This window comes from Drosophila mauritiana, chromosome 3L (assembly GCF_004382145.1).
Source record: "Drosophila mauritiana strain mau12 chromosome 3L, ASM438214v1, whole genome shotgun sequence".
NCBI lineage: Eukaryota > Metazoa > Arthropoda > Insecta > Diptera > Drosophilidae > Drosophila > Drosophila mauritiana.
The window spans coordinates 3,238,075-3,263,197 of record NC_046669.1 but is presented as its reverse complement, the minus strand read 5'-3'; the positions used below and the strand labels follow the sequence as shown (position 1 = coordinate 3,263,197).

At 43.7% G+C, this 25,123-nt stretch overlaps 5 protein-coding genes across 9 annotated transcripts in view; 3 read left to right on the top strand and 2 right to left on the bottom strand.

Moving 5' to 3' along the window:
* Positions 1-17,912, bottom strand: part of LOC117139797 (spectrin beta chain, non-erythrocytic 5) — a 31,192-nt gene extending 13,280 nt beyond the window's left edge. For 4 of the 5 annotated variants that reach the window (XM_033302412.1, XM_033302414.1, XM_033302415.1 and 1 more), the window contains exons 1-8: positions 17,781-17,912; positions 16,959-17,107; positions 3,093-3,283; positions 2,647-2,814; positions 996-1,112; positions 665-927; positions 469-598; positions 23-210 (exon numbers count right to left, since the gene is read on the bottom strand). In XM_033302412.1, coding sequence (XP_033158303.1) covers positions 23-210; positions 469-598; positions 665-927; positions 996-1,112; positions 2,647-2,814; positions 3,093-3,212 — 986 coding nt within the window. In that variant the 5' untranslated portion in view covers positions 3,213-3,283; positions 16,959-17,107; positions 17,781-17,912. The remainder of the gene's footprint in view (positions 1-22; positions 211-468; positions 599-664; positions 928-995; positions 1,113-2,646; positions 2,815-3,092; positions 3,284-16,958; positions 17,108-17,780) is intronic. The other variant, XM_033302413.1, reaches the window with a different exon arrangement.
* Positions 17,913-18,388: 476 nt separating this feature from the next.
* LOC117140338 (drosomycin) lies at positions 18,389-18,631 on the top strand. Its single transcript, XM_033303187.1, has one exon. The coding sequence runs from the start codon at positions 18,413-18,415 to the stop codon at positions 18,629-18,631; it is 219 nt and encodes a 72-aa protein (XP_033159078.1). The 5' UTR covers positions 18,389-18,412.
* Positions 18,632-18,987: 356 nt separating this feature from the next.
* LOC117141144 (drosomycin) lies at positions 18,988-19,197 on the top strand. Its single transcript, XM_033304476.1, has one exon. The coding sequence runs from the start codon at positions 18,988-18,990 to the stop codon at positions 19,195-19,197; it is 210 nt and encodes a 69-aa protein (XP_033160367.1).
* Positions 19,198-19,845: 648 nt separating this feature from the next.
* Positions 19,846-21,641, top strand: LOC117141143 (osteopetrosis-associated transmembrane protein 1). Its single transcript, XM_033304475.1, has 5 exons — positions 19,846-20,049; positions 20,109-20,596; positions 20,652-20,839; positions 20,895-21,075; positions 21,128-21,641. The coding sequence occupies exons 2-5, from the start codon at positions 20,266-20,268 to the stop codon at positions 21,433-21,435; spliced, it is 1,008 nt and encodes a 335-aa protein (XP_033160366.1). The 5' UTR covers positions 19,846-20,049; positions 20,109-20,265; the 3' UTR covers positions 21,436-21,641.
* Positions 21,642-21,733: 92 nt separating this feature from the next.
* LOC117141965 (mediator of RNA polymerase II transcription subunit 15) lies at positions 21,734-24,992 on the bottom strand. Its single transcript, XM_033305762.1, has 2 exons — positions 24,217-24,992; positions 21,734-24,160 (listed from the first exon to the last, which is right to left on the bottom strand). The coding sequence occupies exons 1-2, from the start codon at positions 24,733-24,735 to the stop codon at positions 21,929-21,931; spliced, it is 2,751 nt and encodes a 916-aa protein (XP_033161653.1). The 5' UTR covers positions 24,736-24,992; the 3' UTR covers positions 21,734-21,928.
* Positions 24,993-25,123: the final 131 nt, after the last annotated feature.

The following is a 25,123-nucleotide window of genomic DNA, read 5'->3' as shown; positions in this document are numbered from 1 at the left end:
CTGGTCATGAACCTCTACTCACTTGGGTGGCTTCTCAATGGTGCGGTACTCCTTGAAGGCCAGCAGTTCTCGCTGGATGCCCTCCAGCGAGTTGGGCAGGTCGCGTTGCTCCAGCTCCAGCGTCTTCTGGCGGATCCAGCTCAGCAGGTTTGTGGTCAGACCCTCGTACTGCATCTTCTTGCGATCTGCGTCCATTAGCTGCCCAACAATCTGCGGGGGGATCGAGAAAGAGAGCTGGTTGAGCGACTTTCTAGGTGTAGGTCTGGACCCCACCCGAATCTGAATCTGAATCCGAATCGGAATCCGAATCCGATCGGGGGCCAATCCATTGTGAAGTAGAGCGTTAACTGTGGGACACCGTTACGCTGCAGCGACTTCTAGAGACGATGGGACTCTGCCAATGGCATCCGCATCTACCTTTATAGGCAGGTTCATAGCTGATGCCGGGTCCGACCCAGGTCTACTTACATTTGCTATGCGCTTGCCGCTCTTCTGCTCGTTCTTCATGCGTGCAAAGGTGTGATAGTAGGAGGCCACATAGGTCAAGATCGACTTTTCATCGGGACGGGCCGAGTCAATGTCTTCCGCATCGAGCAGGCTAAAAGGGCGAACAAATTACAATTAATTTTGTTGACATATTATTGATAATTTACAAAATTATTACCTGGGAATGCCCAATTCGTTGGCGGCCGTGTCAAAGGCATGGTTAAGGTTGTCCAGGTTGGAGTTCTTCGAATTGACAATCGTACTGTACTCAAACAGATCGGGACGGTGCGAGTGGATGAGCGCATTGAAGCCCAAGCCGGAACGCCAGGAGTTGGTGAAGTCAGTGATGTTGACGCCCGGATAGCCATGCGTCTTGCGCTGGCACCACAGAAGCAGTGCATCTTTGGCGGAACGCTTCTCGCTGGACTCGTTCTCCTCATCCTAAGTGAAACGTATTTGAATTATTAATGAAGCACTTTGATTATGCGACTTGCGAGAGGACAACTTACCACATCGATTTCAATTTCCTGAATCTGAAACCGCAGAATGATGGTCCAGATCAGACCGAGGATGAGACGGGGGTTGCCATCGACGATGTCCTCAGCACCAATGGACTCCAGACGGACCTAAAACGAAAGAAACCATCAAGCATTATTTCCATTCTCCACTCCACACTATCTCTTCTGCATTTCTTTCAGTTCCCGTTTGGTGAATGGAGTGGGTAAGCTGCGTATTGGGTTACCAAGAGTTCCACATCCCACAGATACCGATACATCCGAACTGGGTCTGCGCCTGTCCAGCAAGTCACGCTTTATCAGGTGGAGGTGCTTGACCCCCGGCGGGTTCATGTGGGTCGCCCGCCTGCCATTTGCATTTATAGTGGGTCAGGGCGCGGACAGGTAACGCGCACGATAATCCCAGCGAGAAAAGCATAAGTTACTAGCTGATACCGATCTAAATCGCATTATCATAGCTACAAAGTGGCCAGCGGTTGGCTGCTGATTTATGTCCATGTGGAAAATTGAGTTGGAGTAGCATTTACTGGAAACTAGTTTACATATTTAAATTTTAAGAACCAATTACGGATTCTTTTTAAATTCATAGAAAATAGAGAGGAATCTGGAGGAGGGTTAATGGCAGATTTATGATCGATTTTGGGCATAATTATAGATTTATAATTTATGCATGTCAGTTTATCGTTTTTAATAGTTCATAAGAAGGCAGTAAGCTAACTTTATTCCTATACCCCGACAAACAGTTTGCTTTAATAGACCCGTTCCGAGTTATTCTGGTACATTAATGTTTAGTGGGGAGCTACGCCTTTTGGTTCTCCTAATGGCGACTGGAAATTCCGAGAGACGTGCTCCGCTGAACGCTTCAATGGGTCCCCAAGGGATCCTCCATCGAATGCTCGCTTGTGCGTAAATCTTTCGCTCGGGCTTCTTTCAAGCCTAAAAACCAATTAAAATGCACTCAATACCCGTGTCACACACAAAAGACAAGCCCGAAAAACAAATGAAATACGAAATGAAATGGTGAAAAGTAAAACCGAAAACTTTCACTGCTTCGGCGCTTAAGAAACAAAGTGAATTAGTTGGACAGTGGGACAATTTGCTGCGTTTTAATTGCTTCTAATTAGATTAGAGCAGAGGCACCTGACTAGCCAGAAGATTCGAAACTATGTCGCACGCTAAGCTCCCACTTTGCTCAATTAAAATCGAATGCACACGAGAGGTGCAAAGAAAGTACACATGTATAGTATGAGCGCGGCAGTGGAAAATGTGCCAAGCGCAACAAAGTGAAGTGAAGTCAAGGAAAAAATGCATTAGAAAGTATGCAAATATTTTAGATATTGCCAAGAAAACGCGGTGCCCAGGCCAGGTAATTAAATATATACTTTTTCGCCATGTCTTGGCGTCGCCTCACACTTCCCGCTTCCCCGAGATCCGAGATCCCGACTCCAAGAGCCAGATCCGTGCACCTCATACGGCAAACAAAGCACGCAATGGCCACGCGCAGCTGCGCAGGCGCGACTTGCACTTTCTACAAATGCGTAGAGAGCTCTACACTCTCCAGTCTTCAGTCTTCGGTCTTTGGTCTTCCAGCAACTGCAACGCCTTCACTCCCTTCACTCGCCACCATTCATGTGGCATATCTCACCTTGGTGTGCAAGAATGCCAGACTCTTGTTGACATTTTCGATTTTATGGACGCGCATGCGTCCGCTGTTCGGCTTGCCCAGTTTCTCCGACGATATGATCTCCAGCAGCTTCAGCAGCTTGATGCCATCGGCCAGGTCTGTGAATAGGTCTTCGACCTCCATTTTGGCCTACAAAGAAGACGATAAGCCCAAATGTGAGTTGCATTCATAAATTGGTGGGGCCATAAAAGTTTCTTCCAATCAAAATTTCAAGTGAATGTATAATTTCGAATGTCATATACATATGGCGCTTTCATCTGAATACATCACTTTGATCGAGAAATTATAGTTTTTAAACAATGAAAACTTTATGGGCTTAGCAAAACAAAGCATTTCTTTCATTTGTACTTAATAGTAATTAAATTAAAAGTACTCAGAGTGATGGGTGACTCAAGTAGTTTACCCACCTTGATCAGAAAGGAGTTCATCCATTTTGTGAATGTCTTCTTCTGAATGTGCAAGCGCTCCTCCTGCAGCGTTTTTATCCGCTCGTTCTCGAACTTGATGATGCCGTCCCGCTGGGTCATGCTGGCGGAGTTGCGATTGGAAGGCGTCGGTGTCTGCAGCGCGGAGTAGCCTCCCGGCTCATATTGTGATGCTAAGTGGGGGGAACAAAAATCTCGGATTAGTTCGAAGTCATACAAATGCAACGCGAAACGTTTAGCTTTAGTGTTTGTTTTGATTTTTTTTTTTCCAGGAAAGAGAAATGGGCAAACCACCTGACAACAGACCAAAATCAATAATGGGCATAGGGAAAATAGAGGAAAAATACGAAAGGTATGTGGCAGAGATAGGGAAAGCACAACCGTGACGTACGAACCTATTGATTTAGAGATAACGAGTTATCGCCAACATAATTGCCTCTATAAAAAATCCCTGGCTAAAGTTAGAACCACATTCCAAGGCAGTTTATTTGTAGTCTCTCGATTATGTCAAACGTAATTCCTAATTTTAAATCATTCCATCAGCGGGTTCCCATAATGTCAAAGATTACCAACGGGTATTTCAAACGAAGAACCAGCAAGCACTTTTTATTCGAACAACTCATCACGTAGTTGTGTTTTCTAGACCCGTAAAGATAAGCCTTGTGTCGATTGGCGTTTCACATTTGGATCTTAATTGAACAAAATTGTGAACACATTTTGAGTAAGCTTGATAGTGAATTTAGAAATTTAGTGAAAGAATTTTAGCAATATGTTGCTTTATTTCAAGTAGCTTTACCTTGTGAAAGAGAAGGGTAGTCTTCAAATTTCTTTTGTAAACAAGTGTACGATAAATTCAGCTCTATCAACTATAAACAAACCAAGCTGTGACCAACTTTCCGACCCAGTAGATATACCCCCAGCAAGCGTATGGAAATCAAAACAGTCGCTGCCCAGCGATAGTGGTTCTGCGAGCTTATCTGTCGACTGCCAAAATTACTTCATACCCATGCTTCACGACTTTGTTACTTTTTTATCAACGGTTCGTTTTACGTAATACTGGCCAAGAGAATATGTTAAAAAGTGGACGGAAATGGAGCGGAAACTGCAGAAAGCGAAACCATATTTCTGGGCCGTTGACTCATTTGCCAAATATTTGCGCTCTTATCAACCAAAAATGAAGTTCCACCCAACTGAGATAGATAAGAGCAGGTTACTTTCGTTTCGGGATTGTATAATGATCGCGAGCTGCCAGGGGAAAAGTTCAAGTTCAGAAACCTACCCAACGACTGCCGTTCGTAGGAAATATATCTTCGATACTCGTTGCGCGAGAAATTCGAGCGCAGCACACTGTTGTACTCCATGGCCTTTGATCAGTGATTTCGAGGGGATTTCTCAAGATATCCGGGCTTTCAGCACCAAGTGCCGTTCCTTAAAGCTAATCTTTCGTTTTGTATTTCGACACTAAGTTTCGTTCCTACGGTCAGATGTTCGCAGAGCCCGGGCCGTTTGGTCACTAAAAAACAATTTGTGCCCAACTTTTTGCTCGCCCCAAAAATGCAGAGTGGGGGAAAGCTTCCTCCCCCTTTGGCTCTGTTTATCAGATGAATTAAAAGCCAAAAGCCAAGAGTGGCAACAAAAATGCTTCTACTGGCCTATGGTGAATTCCCTTTATCGCACGTACTGATAGCAGTATGAGAAAACGGTTAAGGTATCTGGAAATCCTTGCCTTGACAAATAGCCAATAGACCCTGTTGGCTTATCTTATCTGCCCATAAATCCCGCATACCTCGGACATATGTTTATATATATATATATATATACACAGGGGAATGCACTTCCAATATCAAGTTATTTATGGCGCCCTATCACAGCCCGCAGACTAATGAATGGGCCATTTAGAATAGCTGCCAAATTCGATCATTCCCAATGACATCATGCCAAAGAGTTATAATCTGCTGCCTACTCGGGTCGGGTGTCATAACTCCGCTGATAGATCATTACTATACATATATGTGCCGCCAATGGCGTTGAGGTCACCTGGAAGGCATTCGCGGCTAATTGGCAAACAGAACACTTCGCTTTCGCAAATAGAAAAATCAATTAAAAAGAGGTGAAAACTAAACAATAAAGAACCAACAACAGCAACACCAACACGGCCAGTGTGACAATAAACTTTACCATACCGCGATAAGGTTCAACGCTTATCACTATCGAGTGGCAAACAAAGCCTGGAAAATGCGGAGTGCGGCATAACTTTAGGCTTAGCAGGAAAAGCAATTAAAACTGTGCCTCCTTTATCCCCAAAATAGAACGTACCCCCAACACACACACACAGCTGTCTCTGGCCATAAACTATTTATACAACTGAAGTCGCCGGAAAAGGGAGGCAGAGGCAAAGTCAGGGGCGAATGCGAACCGAGGCTCGAAATTCCGGGCATCCTGTTTACTTCAATCGGGGGATACAACATGGTAGCAGAGCACATGCGCGGCAGCTGGGAGCAGGAACACTCGGATTGCGCGCCTTCTATTTCTATTTATAAACCACCACACTTCACTCATCGCAAACACTTTGAAAACTATTTTTTATAGTTTCTCGACTTCTTCGGCGTTCTCTAGCTCTGTTTAGCAGATCTTAATCTCGCAGTGTTCCACATACACGGATAGCTAATGAACAAGGCGTGCAACAACCTCGGAGTCGTGTAAGAATTTGCATAAATCAATAAACATTTAGCATTTTGTATGCTTAATTTTTATGGCCCATACGCTAAGTCACACATATCATTTAGCAAATCCCGAATTAAATGATACTTTAAAATATATCAAAAAGAAGTTAGGCATCTTTTTTGGCAACCTTTTTCTACTCAGATAACATCCGAGGTAGTTACCGATTTTAATTACTTTTGCGTGAGGGATGGCATGTTTCTGATAAAAGCGTAATTTTTCTGTCATCTCCGCTTTGAACGGAAAATAATGAGACCTATAGCTCGGCAAATTAGGGAATTGGTGGTCTTTGTTGTCAAAAACTTCTACGCATAAAATTACCTCATCAGTGGCTGGAAATTAAAATTCAGTTTTTGCCTCAGTCGAAAAGAAGAATACAGATTGACACAACACAACAAGTAGAAACCCACAGTGATATAAATTCTTTTGTTTGTGCCTGGCATGCTAAACAATTTCCAAAACCAACCAGAGAAAATAACAAACAATTTCAAAGAGAAAACAGCTAAGCTGGAGAGGGAAGAGCCACAGACTTGGATTTCATTTAAACAATAGAACTAAACTGGAAATGATCTATAGAGTTAGGTTTTCATTCTGCTAAAGTTAAACAGAGATTTATGATCATTTGGAATAATATACTTCAAGTTATAATACTCTTAACTTAATCGGGGATTTATGAGATAGATAGATGAACAGAAATGTATCTATCTCCACTCTTTTCTCATCAATTAATTCAAATATTCCCCCAACTCCATTAAAACCCAAATTATTGGGTGGAGCTTCGAATGATTACCAAACATTTTGTCTGATTATTATCTCATAGCGATACAAATGCCAAAGAAATATTACATAGCTCGTCGATTGCTTTCATGGCTCTTGGTTGCCTGGTTGCCTCTTGCTTTTGTTGAAATCGAAATTGTTTATAGAGAGCTTCACTTCGCTCATGTTTTTTTTTTTCACTTTTTGACTTGCCTGGTGCGATCGGACGTGTGTCTATGTGATGTGCCCCAAAAGTTATTTGCGAAAATTAGTCAATGTTGAGCCACACTCAAAAGCCCCCAGCTCCTCGTGGTCATTGCCTTTATTATTGCTTTTTGGCATTTGGTCACGCCCCCCGGAGGGGCTGTACCACATACGATGCGATAGACACACAAAATACACCCGCAACCCATGTTGTTTTGATGACATCATCGTACCTCGAATCTGAGTTTGATTCAAAGCCCAAAAATTCGTTATGTTCTTCAGGGTTCTGCGCATGCGCCACCGGCTACCGAATTCGAATTGGTTTTCTCCCTGCCTTCGTGAGTTCTTTTTATTTGGCTTTTGATTATGCAAATGCTGGATTCGATTATTTGGGGCGCCGCTTCAGCGGTTTTAACTGATTTTGTCAGTGAGACTTTGGCATTGAAAACCGTTTTCAATTGACGCTTTTCAACCGTTTTTTCAGTGCTTTTCTCCGGGCTGGGAAAATCCATCGAGCCATGATTAGAATCCAAAAATTAAATAGTCAAGCGATGACATCACTTTTTAACGAATAGAAATCTCCGGGGACAAAAGAAGCAAATGAAGATGACAACGGGTGGGATTTATTGAGATTCCATAGATATAGCACAAATTCCTCAAAACAAATTTCTCTAAATTCATCTTTTGAGCACAATGAAAATCAATTAAAAGTCAAATTCGCAGGGCGGTTCCAAATTCATAATAAATTTTAATCGATTGGAGATGCGAATCAACGGAAGATCCATTAATTTTGCGACCAAGGAGGAACTAGGCACGCGTCTTCATTTAATTGTGGTGTAATTAAGATTCGATATGGCGGATATAGGCCCATTAAACCAGATGGTTTCTGTAACAGTTGAGAGGAGCTAAGGAACGAACAGGTTTCCAAGAAGCCATGAACCTTGATTGATTTCCTTTGATTGGTGGGAAGTGCCAGGCAATTATGGATTTCGCAGATCCACGGGCGTTAAGTGTGACTAAATCGCTCTGATTGATTATCTACAACAGTATTCTAAGATTTTGAGAAACAAACTAGAAACGTATAAGCGGAAACAGACCATGTAACTCGATAATTACACTGAACAATCAAACTGAAGTTCGTTAATCTCTTATGGGAAAACTGGAAACTTTCACTTGAATGACACAAAGAAAATTGTCGAAAGCCAGCAGAAACTTTCAAGCTATTCAAAAGTCGAGGCCAAGCTGTTCTACCAATTGTATTTCTGTTTGTTTTCTTTCCCAAAAAAAGCTGGTTTCTGATTAATTAGTTTCATCTACCCACTTCCTATTCGAATAGCGCCAAAAATATGACTTAATCGCAGATGATTTGCATATGGGGGAGACTCAATAAAAGCCGCCACACGTGTGAACCCAAAATTTTAAGCTCAACGAAGCTTGAGTCATCGAAGTGATATCTGGATAGTATATATTGTATACATGGTATATATAGTATATGAGCCAGCACTCATGACAAACACGTACCACTCACGACTAAGTCCAATATTTGCACAACAATCTAACACTTAGCTGGGGATTTGAGATATTTCCGGCGCGTTTCGCAGGAAGTTTCCAAAAGTATTTCGCCTTATCGATTCAGTTTCGGTTGGGTTACTTTTCCCTCAGAGTTCAGTGGGGTAAGGTCGCTCCTATCGGCAGCAACCCTCGCAACGTTTTACTTTTAATTAAAGTGTACGACCAAACGGCAAACGGCAATCAAATGATCGTCTGACAAGAGGGAGAACATTTCAATTTCATTTTTGACAGCCGGAGACCCGAAAATGTCACGAAAACAATCTAGTCATAACTCATATCTTAAACATCTATTTCAAAGAACCTAATTGAAATTGAAATCATGTGAGAAGCCCTTGGCGGGGAGTTTACCCATTGAATTTTTAATTGGCTAAGCCTGAGAATCGAGAATCGAGAGACAACAAATGTTTACTCAAGTGTCGGGCCATAAAAATAAAATCGTCATCGAAAAAGAAATATAAATTTGTTACATTAAGGGGGGAATGGGAATATAAATTTGAAAGTTCTGGGCCATCAGAGTTGTTTAACATCGCTGATAGTGTATGATCGTTCATAATATACGACTTTTAAATGAGTATCAAACGATTTTGATGTGTTTTTTACGAGCCACGAACTCAATCAGATATGGGTTTGTTATTTCAGACAGCCCAAAAACAAAACTGCATTCCGACTTCAAAAAGCACGTTGCGCAAACCACAGACCGAAATCGGGCAGCAAAAAGTCAAGTTTACAATTACACGACAAAAATTCAGATTCGATGACGTTATAAGCACATTGGAGAATACTTTTTTATACGTTTTTGCGGTTTTGTGTGCAAACATTTCATGCATAATTTTACTCTCGAGTGCTTTCTGAAGAGCCCTCGAGAAGAGAGGTCTTCGCATAAAAATAGCAATAGCTTGGGATGGCTTATTAAGAGAGATCGAGGTTTCTTCCCAAAGGTTCCCAAAGTCCCCACTTCTCCCACTAACTCTATGGAATAAGTTTGGCTTTCTTTAATAAAATCGCCAAGCTTATTGAGCAGAAAAACTTAAGTCCGCTTACAATTTTCTTGCAAATGAGATTTTGCTTTAATCCCTAAAACATAGAGATAGGTAAAATATAATCTCAAAGCCTTGTGTACTGCAGAAATGAAAGTACAATTTTCCTGATCGGTTAATAGGATTTTATAGTAATCTTCTGAATGTATCTGAATGCCACTTTTGGCCATTGAAAAAGCTCTCTCCCAAGCAACATTCCCAAAACTTGTAGATAGCTTATCATAACAATTTGGCTACCATATTTCATGGTAATCCCCAGACGCAAATCTACTTTGCACATTCCTCTAATTAAATCCAAGTGCCCTGGGGAACTCTCTGCGGATCCGAATCTGCCGGGTGGCCAAGTGAAGGAATGCGAAACTCGTTTCTGCCTTGCGGCATATGCAAATTCCCATTGGCAACTCGCTGATGAAGACTTTGCTGTTGGTTGCTGCCCGGCGCGTCATAATCAAAATCGCAAATATGGAATATGGAAAAATGGGAAATGAAGATCATAAGACTTCACGCTACAATGCTAAACAGTCGCAGCAGACACATATTTTTTTCGGTCGGAAACCGGTAAAAATTACAACAAACAGAACCCCAAAGAAGAGCAGACTTCTGGAGAATATCTTGTTTGGAAAGCTCCACGTAGCCGTTCAACTTCCCCCCATTTTTTTTTGCGCCGCTTTCCGTTCATAACTTGTTGATTGTCTGATGTCAGCGTTAAAGTAAATATTTTCTTATTTAAGCGTGTAATTTTATTTTCAGTCGCCGCGGGAACATAACCTTTTAGCCATTTTTCGCCGACTTGGTTTAAAATATAGTGTTATATAAGCGATCTCAAGGTTACGCGGCCTGCTTTTTGCTGCATGCAAATGTAAAACATTCTGTAACCCACCAGTCACGACCATAAAACCGCTCGATCATCGGACTCCGAGCTGATCTGCGTTCCCAGCTAATTAATATGACAAGACACAGTCACTGTTCTCGGAATTTTTTAGTTATAGTAGAGCTTTGATGGTTGGAAAAGTCTGAAAAAAAAAGGCCTTTGATTGGGCCAACATAAGACTTTTACTCCAAGCTTGTTTCTTATATATATTTATAAAATCAGTAGCTTTACGATTTAGTTGTTTATGGCTCAGCTCAGCCTGTAAAACAATTATCTATTTTCTCACAGACTTGAGATTCTGACTCATTCCAAGCTCTGACATCATGGAGCTGTATTCATCGATTCCTGCACATAAGCAAAGTGCATTTAATCAGTTTTTATCGCAAGTTCGACAGTTGATAACTACCGTGGGACACTATCTATCACCTTACAGATAGCTTCTATCTGCAAAGTCCACCGCGTGGGCCATAAACTTATTGAATCGCCGAAGAAAGTCATAAATTGCAGGGACAAATTATATTTAGACAAGTCACCTCTTTCCGTTCGCCTTCGAGGCCCCATTAGCAGTTAGCATTTCAGTTAGCCACTTCAGTAATTTACTCAAGGCATTTCATTCGTGTCATCATCATCATCCGAAGTCTTTAGCTCAAAATGCCTTAACTGGCTGGCTTTAACTGATCGCTTAGCCGGGCAAATCCATGTGAAAGAACTGGAACGCATAACGCTCATAACATAAATAACAGCACAACTCACGCACTCACGAAAATCCGAGGAGAAAGAACCATTTACAAAAAGTACGCCAAGGAATGCCGAAGTGAAAGAAGAACAGCCGGGCCAAGCCAAGTCAAAGCCAAAACCCAAAGCCCCTAGCAAGGTAAGACGCGAGTACCGCCTCGAACCGGGCTCAAAAGCCCAAGAAGAGGAGGGCTCAGGACGTGCAGTGCAAAAAAATATTCCACAATCAATGCCTTTTTTATGCCAAAAAACCATTAATATGATCAAGTACTGGGATTTCTTCCAGCAGAACATTAATAAAGATCTGCATCTGTATCTGTATTACCTATTTCTTAACTTAATTTTACACCTTTAATAAATCTCTTTAACCTACCTGAAACATCTTTAATTACATGATTCCTTGTTTTAAATATTATTCCTTTTTGATTTATGTATATGTTATATACCACGATTACCACAATATTTTGGCCAGTGTCTTTGGACAGCCTTCAAGCCTTCACAGCTGTGCTTTTGGGCCGCTTAAATATTTGGCATTTCTGCTTTGGCTCTGTTACGCTTTTTGATTCCGATCGATTGTACGCAGCGAGGTATGCAAACCAGAGTAGCGAGGTTGGTTTTCGGTGGAAAGACAGGGGAGCCCAGAAACAATTTACGAGTACGAGTACGAGCACACATGCGCATTGTTCTTCGGGAACCCAGCTGCATGGGCACTAAAATGCGAAATCAATGCCCCACCACCGAGGCATGGTAATGTGGGGAATACTCGGGGAATGACCATCAACCATCAACCATCAGTCATCAACACCTTCTTGTTGGCTTGAAGAGCTGGTCAAAAACATCGACAACCGTTGCACCACAAACACAAAAAGCCAACAGGCCAAGAACCAGCGGCGCTTTTATGGCTTCATCTCTTTATCGTTGGTAACGACGCGATGACATCCCTTGATAGTTTTCACAAGCTCCATGGCTCCTCTCACCTTATATACCCCGCATACCCCTTATACAAAAAGAAAAGAAAAAAAAGCGTAATGAAAACCCAGACAAAGGAGAAGAAATAATTACAGCACAGAGTACAAAATTCTACCGCTTCCAGTCAGCGGAAACAAAGTGCGCAAAATGTAATTAATTGCCACAGGCCCTCGGCCAAAAAGGCAAATTCATATGCAGCCACAGTGCGGTTCGCAACTGTAAAGCTAACTGGGGATCTGCTGTTGGCGATGATATCACACAATAGAGAAGACAGGATGAAGTCATTTGTAGGCAGAAGTAGCTTAAACTTTTCAGATTTAGACAAATGAATGTTCTTTGGCACCTTTAGTAAGTCTTTGATGTTATGCAACATGTAATAGATTCTTAGCGAACTATACAAACGATATATATTCACTTGAAGCACTGTCTCCACGAACATTAAAAGATCTAAAGACTCCAAGGGTCTTTGCAGCTCTCACGCTGCTCCTTTGATGAATGAAACTTTTTGTTTGTTTCTTTGACTTTGCTCGGCTGTTTGTTGATCTTTCTCGCAACTAATAAGCTAAATATTTTGATTGGGCCCGTGGCCGTAAAAACAAGAAGAATTCAATGCGAAGAGAGTCGCGAATCTCACTCGATTTAACTTGGCATTGTCTTTCCGTTTTCGTGTGGAAGTTCCTCTGATTTCGGACTCTCTCGCTTGATTGGCAAATTGCTCAGATTTAAGAGCCCAGTCAAGGCTATATTTAATGTTTCTTTCTTTTTTGTTTTCTGCTGATAAGATTTCTATTTCTGTGCTACTGGTCGAGCCAAGCAAAAAACTAAAAAAAACTATTGACTAACCGGAATTTCGGCCACTTCCGCTGGATAAGTCGGGTTCCATTGAGCTCGAGCACCGAAACCGAAGCCACTCGCTGCGCCAAACACTTGACTCGATTAGCCAAATTCCACAGACTCGCCAAAAACTCCAAAAAAAAGCTAGACGGCTTCATAATAAATAAGCTTAAATGCGAACAACCTGCTGGCCAAAACAAAGACCAAGTCTTCGGGGCCTTTTCTGCTGCCAGCCGAGTGAAAGAGAGCCACCTCTTGGCCGCGAAATTTCACCTGGCAGAAAGGAAGGCAAGAGCAGGTTTCAAGGTTGCCATCGCGATCCCCTCCTGTCGCCTCCACGATGCGAAATAATGGCTCCCAGGTGGCACCAATTCGCTCTGGCATCGGAGTGAAACACAATGGAACCCAACAATCATAACCCTGCGCATAAATGATTTGAAGTTTTTAGGTGAGTGGAGCCAAAGAAAAAAACCGAGCTGATCTGCCAATTATATTGATATCTTAAAGATACTAAAAAGCTGCCACCTTGAAATTGAATTCTTAAAATACCAATGCTCGTTTCAAAATGCCAGTAAGTTCACAACACAACTTCATAGTTTGGCAAGAGTAGTAAAGCCTGTCTTTTACTGTCATCCATCAGGCATTGCCATATTTAAATAAAATTTCCAGACAATCTGCAATGCATATTTACTCATATGAGGCAAGAATTAACGATCTTGCACTTTGAACTTTGGCTGGGAACCGATCTCGGTAATCGCCTAGCCACATAGTAACGACTAACGAAATTCCGCCAAGCCTCGACGTTTCCAAGAAAATAAATAATTTCCCTCTGAAGCGTTTTGTGTGGGCACATTTCCTGCGTTATTTATTGTTGTGCGAGGGACCCCGGTGATAAGCACTTTGGTCTGGGCAGATTTTTGGCCAACTCGGTCGACAGACTGCGACTTACAAGACCGAAATGAGAAAAAGAAAGCAAACCGCGAGTGCGAGTACAAAATACAAAATAAAATAAATAATAAAAAAAAAACAAGACCAGAAGAAAACCAGTTCCTGAGCAAGTTTACTTTTAGTTGTTAATACTGGCTTATAGCCTTGAATGTGCATTTCACGTTGTTGCTGGTTTTCAGTTTTTGGTTTTTGGCGCGCGCTCAGGAAAACATAAAAACTGGTTGGAAGTCTGAAGCTGGCCAAGTTTTCCCAAACTTCCAAAACTAAGAAAACCGCACAATTGATAGACAAGTGAAATGGGTAGCCAAAGAGAGCGAGAAATTCTCTTGTATATAGCGGTTTATTTTCGCACACGACTTACGGTTATTTTCTAATTACTTCCCAAGTAATTTGCATGCACAGAAAAAAACGTGACTATTAGTTATTTCTCAGAAATAAACCACAAATAATATCCAACTTAAGATAGTTACCAACAGAAGTACAGGTCTAACAAATTCCTATAAACGTAACTCGTGGATTCAGTTCTTAGACCTCGACCAACAAATCTATTTATTTAGAAAAAGTATACATATAGGGATGTACTTTATAGCAATTAGTCATTTCTTAAATAACGAATAGATTCATAGGGAAGTATTTTAGAAAAGAATTTGGAATCGTATGCACATCATAATAACATCATTCACACCGATCGTGTCAGATGGGATCTTTTGCCAAAGGGGTGCTCCATTGCTTATCAATTTGGCAAGTGACATTAGTTATTTTTAATGTTTTCCGAATAGATTACTTACAATCAATGATGTTGGACTTGCACCCAGAGATAAGCGCAAATGGGTTAAATAATATTGAATGCATGCTTTTGACATTGTCAACCGAAACGGATCGCAGAAGGCAATGCTCCTCTGCGGAATCGAGTTCAGCAAGTCAATTGCCATTAACTCCGGCGGCCTTTCATTTCATTTAGGGGTAATTACAATTACAACTCCCCCCCAATCACTTGCACTCGAGCAATTGTTTTATCTTTATGATTCAGTCCCTTTGATTTCATAACCACTCGAAAGTGACCACAGTTCAAAAAACTACAGATGGGATTGCCTAATGCATGATACTAAAACCTTTTTTTTTTGCATTGCAAGTGAATCAGAATAATTTAAGTATTTGATCGTTTAAATAAAAAATGGATACATATCATAATATTTCGAAATGCAACAATACAATTTACAGCTAAAACAGAGTTTCCTTTTACCAATCTTGACTGTACCCTCCTCATAATGCTGACACAGCGATAAGACCCATTTCGTAAAATCACAAAAAGTCGTTCTAAATTTGCTTTATGGCCTTTGATTGATGGGTAGGCGGTGTGGTTCGGAAATAAAGCGGTGATTGATTGATTGACTCTTTGGCTGATTTTGAATGGGGATTATGCACAGTTTACACTGTTCAAAAAGAGGAAAGGAGTCACTTGAAATGGAATCGATTGAAACGAAAAGTACAGCTCGCAAATTGCGCAAAATCCCAAAGAATGCCGCCTTAAAAACTCCAATAAGAGCACGGCCACAGCAACAAGAACAACACCGCCCAGCTGCAGTGCAGACATCTAATTGGAAAAAACAACAACAAAGAGCAAAGATATAAACAAGTCCATGTGCAGTCATTTGCTTGTGCTTGGGTCTTTTTTCGAGGGGAATGTGAAAAGAATTGAAAAATGGACCAACTGGGTCTCCACTCCAATAGGAATTCTACTTATATCGCTGCCAGTTTGACAGCCACTGGACTACTGCTGTCTATTGCTGTTGTTGCACTTTTCCTGCAGAGATCGGCGTCTGTTTACAAACAGAAACACTCGGGGTGGTATGTTTAGAACTTTTAGTTGCCCATTTTAATTACTTTCTAAATTATCTTGGTTCCAAATAGAGTTCACGCTCAACAAATCGTTGTAGCATATAACGTATAAAACCAACTACACTTTAATAATTAAACTCGTGGTTGCAATGCAAAATGCTTTCGTAAAGAGGTTAAACGCTGTTATATTATTATAACACTACTTTGCTAAGATCTCATTGAGCTAATTTAATCATTACAAGACAACATTTAATGTGTTAATATCGAGCTGGCCGCAACTGTATGCAAATGGGCTGCTGCATTGGGGGCGTTGGCTTTTCCCCCCGCCTCTGCGATGCAGCCCCCCCCCCCACGCCCCACACGACGCCATGCCTTGGCCTTGTTGATAGTCGTTGGCCTCTTGGCTGACCCGTTGAGTGTAATTGAATTTAAGCGGCAATTGTCTTGCGAATGCATTTATTGCCATTGCACTTTGCAAATCACGGTGCGCAGCCAGTGGCTCCCAAACTTTCACGCTTAACGGTGCTGCAGCATGCCTAATGAGCGAGCGAGCAGGCAACCAGTCAGAGCGAGAAAGCCTCTGAACGAGCGGAATGCGGTTTAAAAATAAACCAAGCCCAGAGCGAGACGGCCAAAACGGGTGAGGAGCGACAAGAGGGCGGGGACCAAAACGTGCTTGGGCTTAGACCCTATTTAGCCCAGTTTACGACTGGCCAGCACAACCCAGAAAGAAAGAGAGCCTGGTTTAGAGACACCTGTGCCCAGCGAGAGCGGGCGAAGGGAAAAGGGGGAGGGAATCCCCATGCCCCATACCCTCGTTATGCTAATTCACAGCAGAACTACAGGCAAGCCTCCACAACTGAGACGCTCTAGGAAGTCTCCTTTGCAGTGGGGATTTGTCATTAATTCAGATTTGAAAATAAGACTTTATAAGCTTTAGCATCTTGAAGAAGCCTTGAGATGCCCTTAATCTTACAACAAGGAATAGTTATAGATTGGAACTCACACGTTCCTAGTTACATTCATTTAACACTTAATATCTTGTTAAGCTATATTTCAGCTAAGTGAGGTCCTCCAAGCCAGACTAGACTGTATGTATGCCTGTATATGACAGCCTGGCAGTCTTTACGACACGTTCGCACGCAACTTGACCAAAGTGGAAGTGGATAGGTGGTATTAAATGGAAGATCGAGCCGGGATCGGGAGTGCCCTTTACCGTTTACAGTTTGGGAGCCGCAGCGATGTTATGCAACACCTTGCGCCGGGTTTATTGGCTTATAAAGTGGAGCATCGGACCGTAAAACATCCCATATTTTTTTAACGATCTTCTCTCTTCCATTCCGGTTTTTGTACTTCGCTTACCTTTGACAGCCTCGTAGTATCCCAAATCCAGCGTGAATGATTTACGTTAGTATCCTGGCGCACAAGAAATTATATTTATTCTCCAGATTTCTGGATATCTGGATGCCTCCTGCTTTGCAGTTACTTCTTTCCGTTCTCGTTCTTAGCTGCTGCAATTAACATAAATTCCCGTATTTATTTGTTTTTTCGCCGACTGTTTTCACTACGATCTTTCTCCTCCTTTCGCCACTCTTCCCACTTTTCTTATTCACGCACACAAACAGACACACACGCACAGAGTGAAAATCGAAAGATGCAGACGAAGATGGTTATAAAAAACAAGAGAACGCGAACAGGAGGAGGAGAAGGAATGGAGGAGGATGGGGAGCAGAAGTGGGAGAAAAACCGGAAAGTTGTTTTTGTTGTTCGACCATAAGCGGCGTTCTTTGGTTTTGGTTACAAAAACAAGCCGAAAAAGTGTTAAAACCGAAGAAATCTTAACGTTTTTCAGCGCTTTTTGGGGATTCTGTTTTAATTTATGCCAAAGAATTTTTGTCACTTGTTGCTGCTTTTCGACCTTAATAACAAATTCCAATGCACACCAGTTGCTTTCACACGCAAAAACCAGATTAGTGGGTTTTTTCTATTGTTTCGGTGTTTTCATTTCTGTTTTGGGGCAGTAATTAGAAATAGACGCGTTTTAAACACCGGCGCAACAGCAACAACAATGGAATTTTCTAATTAGCACAAAAACTACAACGAGCAGAACAACAACAATGTGCAATGTGAGCAGCTTAAGAGAGCGAGAGCGCAAATAAAAGAGAGAATTGAAACGCTGATTACGTTTTACTTATTGGCCCGCTTGTTGTTTCTTTACTTTTTATTTTTTTTGCACGGCTTTATTTATTTTTCAGTTAGCGGTTTTGGGATCCAATATTCAGTCCGCGCGCACGTCTTGTCAAATCGCCGATCAGAGAAAAACTGGCTATTCAAAATAGCCGATCCGGTTCTCAGTAAAATTTGAAAATTAAGTCATGGTATTCCAGGTTCGCGATAACATGGTCACACTTCTACGTGAAGTTATCGATGTTTATATCGAATTTGGCGCCCTCCGTTGGAATTTAAACTTTATAAAATTTCATTCGAAAATATAAGTGCTTTAAGCAATAAGCGCGAGGCAGCGAATATCTCTATCCTGTTGTTTGGGTTGTGATATTCAGTGCATTTACTTTTTGCTTTTCCTTGAACCATTCATGCGATCTAGATTGAGAGACGTTCTTACAATTATATTGTGTGTATTGTATATTAATCCAGACAAAATGTAGTATCAATAAATAAATTCGAACGACGCTGGCACAGACATCGACTAGTCCAGCCCTATATAAGCTCGTCGAAAAGCACTTGAAAACAAATTCGATCCGAATCTTAATTGATTAGTACATCAAAGAAAACAAGCACCCCGAAAACTACTGAAAATGATGCAGATCAAGTTCCTGTTCACCTTCCTTGCCCTTTTGTTGCTGGTCGTCCTGGGCGCCAAGGAAGCCGATGCCGACTGCCTGTCCGGAAGGTACAGAGGTCCCTGTGCCGTCTGGGACAACGAGACCTGCAGGCGAGTCTGCAGGGAGGAGGGAGGAGGACGAGTGAGTGGTCACTGCAGTGCCAGGCTGCAATGCTGGTGCGAAGGATGCTAAATTTCCCCGAAACTGGACCACTTCTATGAACACAGCATGAATATGTATCAATCCCAAAATCCAATTTCCTAAATATTCACAATTATTAAAAATAAAATCAAGTCAAGAACCAATATATATTGTTCAGATCAATGCATTGTTATATTCGGCACGTGTTGAAATTGTAAAGGCAGCCGAAAAGTCTGGGTAAATATTTTTATCTCCACGAGATAAATTTCACCACAGCGTCGTTACTGAGTGCAAAACTTACAGATCGGGAGGTATTTAAGCGCTTATTCTGAGCTGAGAGCGATCAATTTCTTGAGGGTTGCATTTCGTCAATTACTAAATCAACTAAGTCAACTGCTACCGAAATTATGCAAATCAAGTTCCTAATTGTCTTGTCCGCTGTCTTGATGCTGATTTTCCTGGGAGCGGAAGAATCACACGCCGACTGCCTTTCCGGAAGATATAGGGGTTCCTGTGCTGTGTGGCACAGGAAGAAGTGCAGAGATATCTGCCAGAGAGAAGGACGAACCAGTGGACACTGCAGCCCCAGTCTAAAATGCTGGTGCGAAGGATGCTGAATAAGATGTACATGTATACCCATTTAGGTTAGAAGAGTCTATCCATGTGCATTGAGTAATAAATAGACAACCCTTCCTGACCTATGGATAAAAATTTTATATATTTTACTGATCATACGGAACTCGATTGATAGCGGAAAAACCCCAAGCTTTATTTGCTCCACGTAATCGTACAAGTTAGTTGTTTTGGGTCATTCATCTGTAAAAATATGTATTTCAGCATTACAACTGCCCCGCATTTATGCATCTATTTATGTAACACTCTTAGCTTCCTTTCATCGAAATAATCTCATTGTGAAGGGTTGTTTACAGATTTTTCACAAATAAATGATAAACAATGCTCAGAGTTTGATCAGCAGTTGCCTAAATGAAACGTGCAATTTTAAAGTAAACATCGTGATCTATTTTTGATATGATACTCACAGCAATTAATCTTCATAATGGGGAAAACGGGAGTTTGGTTAGGGTATTAAAAGAAATCAAAGACAACTGAATTTACAATTACAAGTCAGGAGAGAAAACTGGCCAATACTATAAAAGAAAATTTGAAAATTCGCGCCAACTTTCTAGCGCTGCCAGATGTTCCACGCTTTCATAGCGGTTCCTCACTAAAAGTCGAAGTGTAAAAGGCTCGATATTTTCGGACATCTAATTAATCGCTGTTGTTTTGTTTATAAATTACACAGAATAATTGCTTCTGTTGCAAGTGGACAATTATTTGGTGTGCCAGTAACTGAATGCATGCAAAACTATTGATGGATGATGTCTCCAGCAGATAGTCAAGTGCAATACAAATATATACGAATTTATAAAAGTATTTGTTAAATTGTGATATTGTTTAGTGTGCAGAAGGTAAGAATGTGAGTTTCATTAGTAATGCCAACAGCAACTCACCCGACACTCCCCTTCAGAAAGAATATATTTCATAGAAGAACTTGGGTGTGCGAAAAAAAAGCACCCGTATCAACAAACAGAATCACCAGCGGATTCGCCGGCTTTTCGCCCTCCTGGCCCTCCTCGCCCTCCGCCATCTCCTTCGAGCAAGCGAAGAGCAAAGCACACGAAAAGATGCGGAGGTACATTGCATTCTTGGGGCTTATCCTAACCCTAAGTGGACAGTTTAACCTTCTGCTGGCCCTGAAGAAACATGGCTGCGAGAAATTGCTCGATGAACTTGGCGATGCACAGAGCAAGTTCATCTACTGCGCCACAACGAAATCAGTGCCCGTGAATTTGTGTGAGGGCTGCGTCGATCTCTACCACAATCTCACCAAGGATTACGAAAACCTAATTGCGAATGACACCTGTGCCAAGCGTTATTTGAACTCGGACAGGATAAATATAGTGGCTAACACCCAAGGAATCCTCACTAGCCTGTGGCAAAAGGCCAACTGCGAAAGTGTGCATCAGTACTTTGTTCATTTGGGATTCACTAATCTTCTCCTACTTTCCAGATTGCTTCAGGGATAATTATTTGATTGTATACAACGTTACCTCAACACAGTTGCAAGATTGCTTGCAATCTGCTAGTACGGATTTAGTTTGCTTCAAGTGCAAAAACGATTACGTGAAGCTAAATGATTTCTACCTTAGCATGGAAAAGAAAGTCGGTGGAAGTGTGTGCTTCGATCTGCAGGACAATGTAAGTCCAAAATTATTATTACATTTGCCTTTTTTACAGCTTTACTTTTGCTTAGATGAACCGCACTCGTCTGAATTGGTCGAAAACGCTGAAATGCTGTCAACGGGAGATGAAGCTGACCAACTTCCTCATCGCCGTTGGGGTAGTTGTCCTGCTGCCCATTTTCACATTCTATATCACGGCAATTGTAGTGACCAGGCGGCGGGAGGCCAATCATGGCTTACTCAATGAGCAGGGTAGGAAAGATCGTCATTGATTAAACCCATATTCTGATTGTTGGCATTTTAGAGCCTGAACTGGACGCGCCCTCCACGTCGACGCTTATCACGGCTGCTGTGCTGTCCACTTCAGTAGAAGATCCTGTTGCAATCTCCGCCCGAACAGAAAAGATCGCCAGTGTATTCAGCGAAGCTGGAACTCACCTGTTGGACGAGTCCAATGATGAAGAAACTCCTCGTATTAAAAAGGTTGCTCACACTCACCTGTTGGACGTGTCCAGTGATGAAGAAGCTCCTAGAGGGAAAAAGGTTGCTCACAGTCCCGAGTCCGACTACTCCAGTGACGATGAGCCTCTTGAAAAGCCCAAACGATCGTAACAAGACCAGGTGGAGTGTCCATTAGGAGAACCATCGGTATAAGCGTAAGAATAATGTTTTTAAATTTGAACAATCTAAGGAAGCAAAGCTCAAGAATTTGGAATTTCATTAGCTAATATGCCCTCTAAAACTATATATTGCCTTGTGTCTAACCAAAAACAAAACACTTTTATATAACAATTGTATAGCCATATACATATGTGATATATATATATATATATTAAATACAAAACATGGCAAATCAATTCCTTTTTAGCATTTTGTATGCACTTTATTGTTGGCAAGTAAAACTGCACTTAAGTCTACGAGTTTAAATCGAATTAATGCGAAAGAAGATCAGGGTCATGTCATCTTGGAAAGGGCCCTTCCACCGGATTTGCGTACATGATAAGTTTAGCACCTAGCCTAACACTAAGATAACGATTAGCAAAGAAAGTGCATTGGCCGGGTTCGTTCGTTGGTCGACTTTGGATCCATCCCTAATCCTAAGCCCTTATCCGTATAGGTTGCCATGTGCGGACGAGGTCTGGAAGTGGACCAAACTCCCGTGGGTCTGCAGCGCCGGTTGGTAGTAGGCCTGGTGGTAGTGCGAGGGCGGAGCCGGCTCGTTCACCTGAATCTGATGGTAGTTGGTAAAGGGCTCGTGCTCGACCACTTCGCGAACCGTCTGGAATGGATGGTTGACAACGATGCGGCGCTTGTGGAAGGTCTCGCTGGTGGCGGAGGCATCAGTTGGCGCGGCTGTTGCTGCGATGACCCTCTCGTTAGGTTTCAGATGGCCAGCGGCTCCATTAAGCGAGACGTCCACATCGGGCTGAGACTTCGATTGGGACGGAGTAGCCTGGGTGGCGGATACCTCGGAGATGGGTGCTTCCACCAGGCGCTGGGACTTCTGCTGCCGCAGATCTGCTCTTTGCTGTCCCCTGTCGCAGTCCGGAGCAATAGTGGTGGCCACCACTGCAGACTTCTCCTGGTCACTGGCTATCTGGATTTGGATGTGGGTGTTTTGCTGCTCCTTCTTGGGCTCCTGCTTCTGCTCCTCTGGTTTGGGTGCCTCAACCAGCCGCGAGGACTGGCTCTCCGTACTGTATCGCACCTGGGGCGAATGGACGAGTCTGGAGGAGTGGTTGTCCGGGCTGAATCTCATCTGGGAATAGGGCGCACTGTAGTCCAGCTCCTCGGCAACGCGCTGCCGGGATGGCTGGCTGTAGTACGTCCTGGGAGTTTGGGACTTTGAATACAACACAGTGGGTCCAACGTGGTTCCTGAGGTAGGGCTTTATCTCGGTCACCTGGGCGGGTACCTCCTGGATTCTTCGCTCCTTCAATGGCGTTTGGCTTGTGCGTCCCAGGTAAATGTTGTGCTGCGAGGGCGGCAAGTGAATCTTGTGCTCGTGCTTGATTATCTGGGTGGGTCGCTCGTCTTCCTTCTCCTCCGCCAGTTCCAGTCGCGCTGGCTTGGCCTCCACACTGCCGGAACTCACATTGGGCAGATATTCGCCGGAGAAGTAGTCGTCGTCCTGGTTGTATGGCTGGCGGTTGAAGTTGTTTCTCTGCTGATAGACCCTTTGGCCTGATCGGGAGTAATCCTGCTCCGGTTCCGCGCGCTGGATCATCTTGGGTGACAGGTGCTTGGCGTTGATCTTGACGGCGTTTCCACTGGCATCCACTCCGGATATGAACGAGGGTGAGCTCTTTCCACCATCGGTGACATCTCCCAAGGGCTGCTGCTGTTGCAACCGGGACTCCACGAAGTCATCTTTGGGCTGCTGATCGTAGGAAGGCATTGTGGTCACACTGGAGCCGATGGTGGTGGGCTGCTGATCCTTGGCAGGAGCTGGAGCTGCATCATAGGACGGCCTGTACTCGGGCACATTGTTGTTATATGTCTGCGACTGGATTTGACCATTGTTGCTGTTGCTGTAGGCGGAAGCCACTGCAGGATGGGGATGTCCCAAAGGCAGCAGGGTTTCTCCCTTGGGAATCTTGGCAACCGGATGCTCCAGCTCAACGACCAGAGTTCCCGCCGGCTTGATCACCACACGCTCCTCGATGTCATAGAACTCCTTTTGGATGGCTGGATGACGGACCTCGTACTTCTTGGCCTTCAGAGCTGGCTGCACTATTTGGATGGTCTTGGTGACAAGGGGACGCTGGGGAGGAGCATAGCCTCTGGCAGGAGCAGGTGGCAGATAGCCCGAACCTCCCTGGTAGCCCGACGGATCGGCATAGTCCTCGTACCCCTGGCCATCATCCACCTCTGGCGGATATTGATCCTGGTATTCCACTTCCTGTCCATCTTCGTAGCTGAAGCCATTGGGATCGTAGCTGGGGCGATTGTAGCTGGTAGCGGAGTCGTAGCCAGATGAAGAATCAGATGGCAGGGCGGGCGCCGGGGCAGCAGGTTGACTCGATGCGGTGGAGACGGAGCTAGAGGAGGAGGATGAACTGGAGCTCACCGCCGGCGCTATGTTGGCCGTTTGAATGGGAGCCTGCTGGGGCTCGTAGATGGGCTTGCTGTCCTGGGCCGCCTCCACATTCGCACTCTGTCCCTGGGTGGCAACAGGAGCAGCCACCTGGCGCTCGAACATGCGCAGCTGCTGCGACCGATGTCCTCCAATCGTCACCAGTTTCTGGGGAGCAGCATCGTCCACTGACGAGGACGAACTTATTCCGGAGCTTGTTTGAGTATAGCGCTGCGGGGACGGATTCGATGACTCGTAGACCTGGAGGGTAAGGTAGTTTACTTGAGGGCTGAAAATGTTACCTTCTTTCCACTTACCGTCTCCACGGTGGGACCATGACTGTGGTAGGATTGGATGTACCGCTCGAACTCCTGGTTCTGGCGGATCTGCTGGTTGCGCTGTCGGAATTGGCCACTATGAGGCGGCTGCTGGTGGATGGAGGGTCGTCGGCTGTGATTTCGGCGACGGGGCAATCGTCCGTTCTTGGACATGGGTGGCTGACCCTGAGCCGGCGGCTGCAGTCCCAATCCCTGGCGAGGAGATAGCTGCTGGGGCTGCTGTTGCTGCTGGGTTAAAGACACCTGTTGCTGCTGCTGCTGTTGTTGCTGGGACTGGGACTGGGATAGCACCTGCTGCTGTCGCTCCTGGATGCGCTGGAACTGCTGATCCTCATCCCTCTGAGGACCCGCCCTCAGCTCGGCCGGAGCCATACCATCGACGTACTTCACGTCCGCCGGATTCGTTGCCGGTTGCTGGGCAATCGAGATGTTGACATGGGTGGCCGCATCCACCTGGCTGCAGGCCACCAGCAGGAGCACCAGCACTCCTCGGAACATCCTGTTCTGATCCTGTTTCCACTCCGAAGTCAAAAATCCTAGCTGTGTGTCCAATCACTGCTGACCACCACCAAAGCTGACCGCTGTCTGATCGATCGTGGAGTGTGCTCCGCATATTTATACGGATTTCGGGTGGATTCGGAATCAAAATTGGGGGAGCGATCGCATTCGCAATCGCGATCGCGATCAGTGTCAAAGTCAACTGCAGCACTGGGAATAGCAATGCATACATACTATGGCGACGATAGCTTCGATAGCTCCGCTACTGACCTGGACCAAACTGTTTAGGGATGAGTCTCAGATGCTTAACCCAGTTCTACAATTAAAGGCATTCGAGTGATCGCATTTGAGCGATGATGCATTCAACAAATTGCTGTCATCGCTTCAC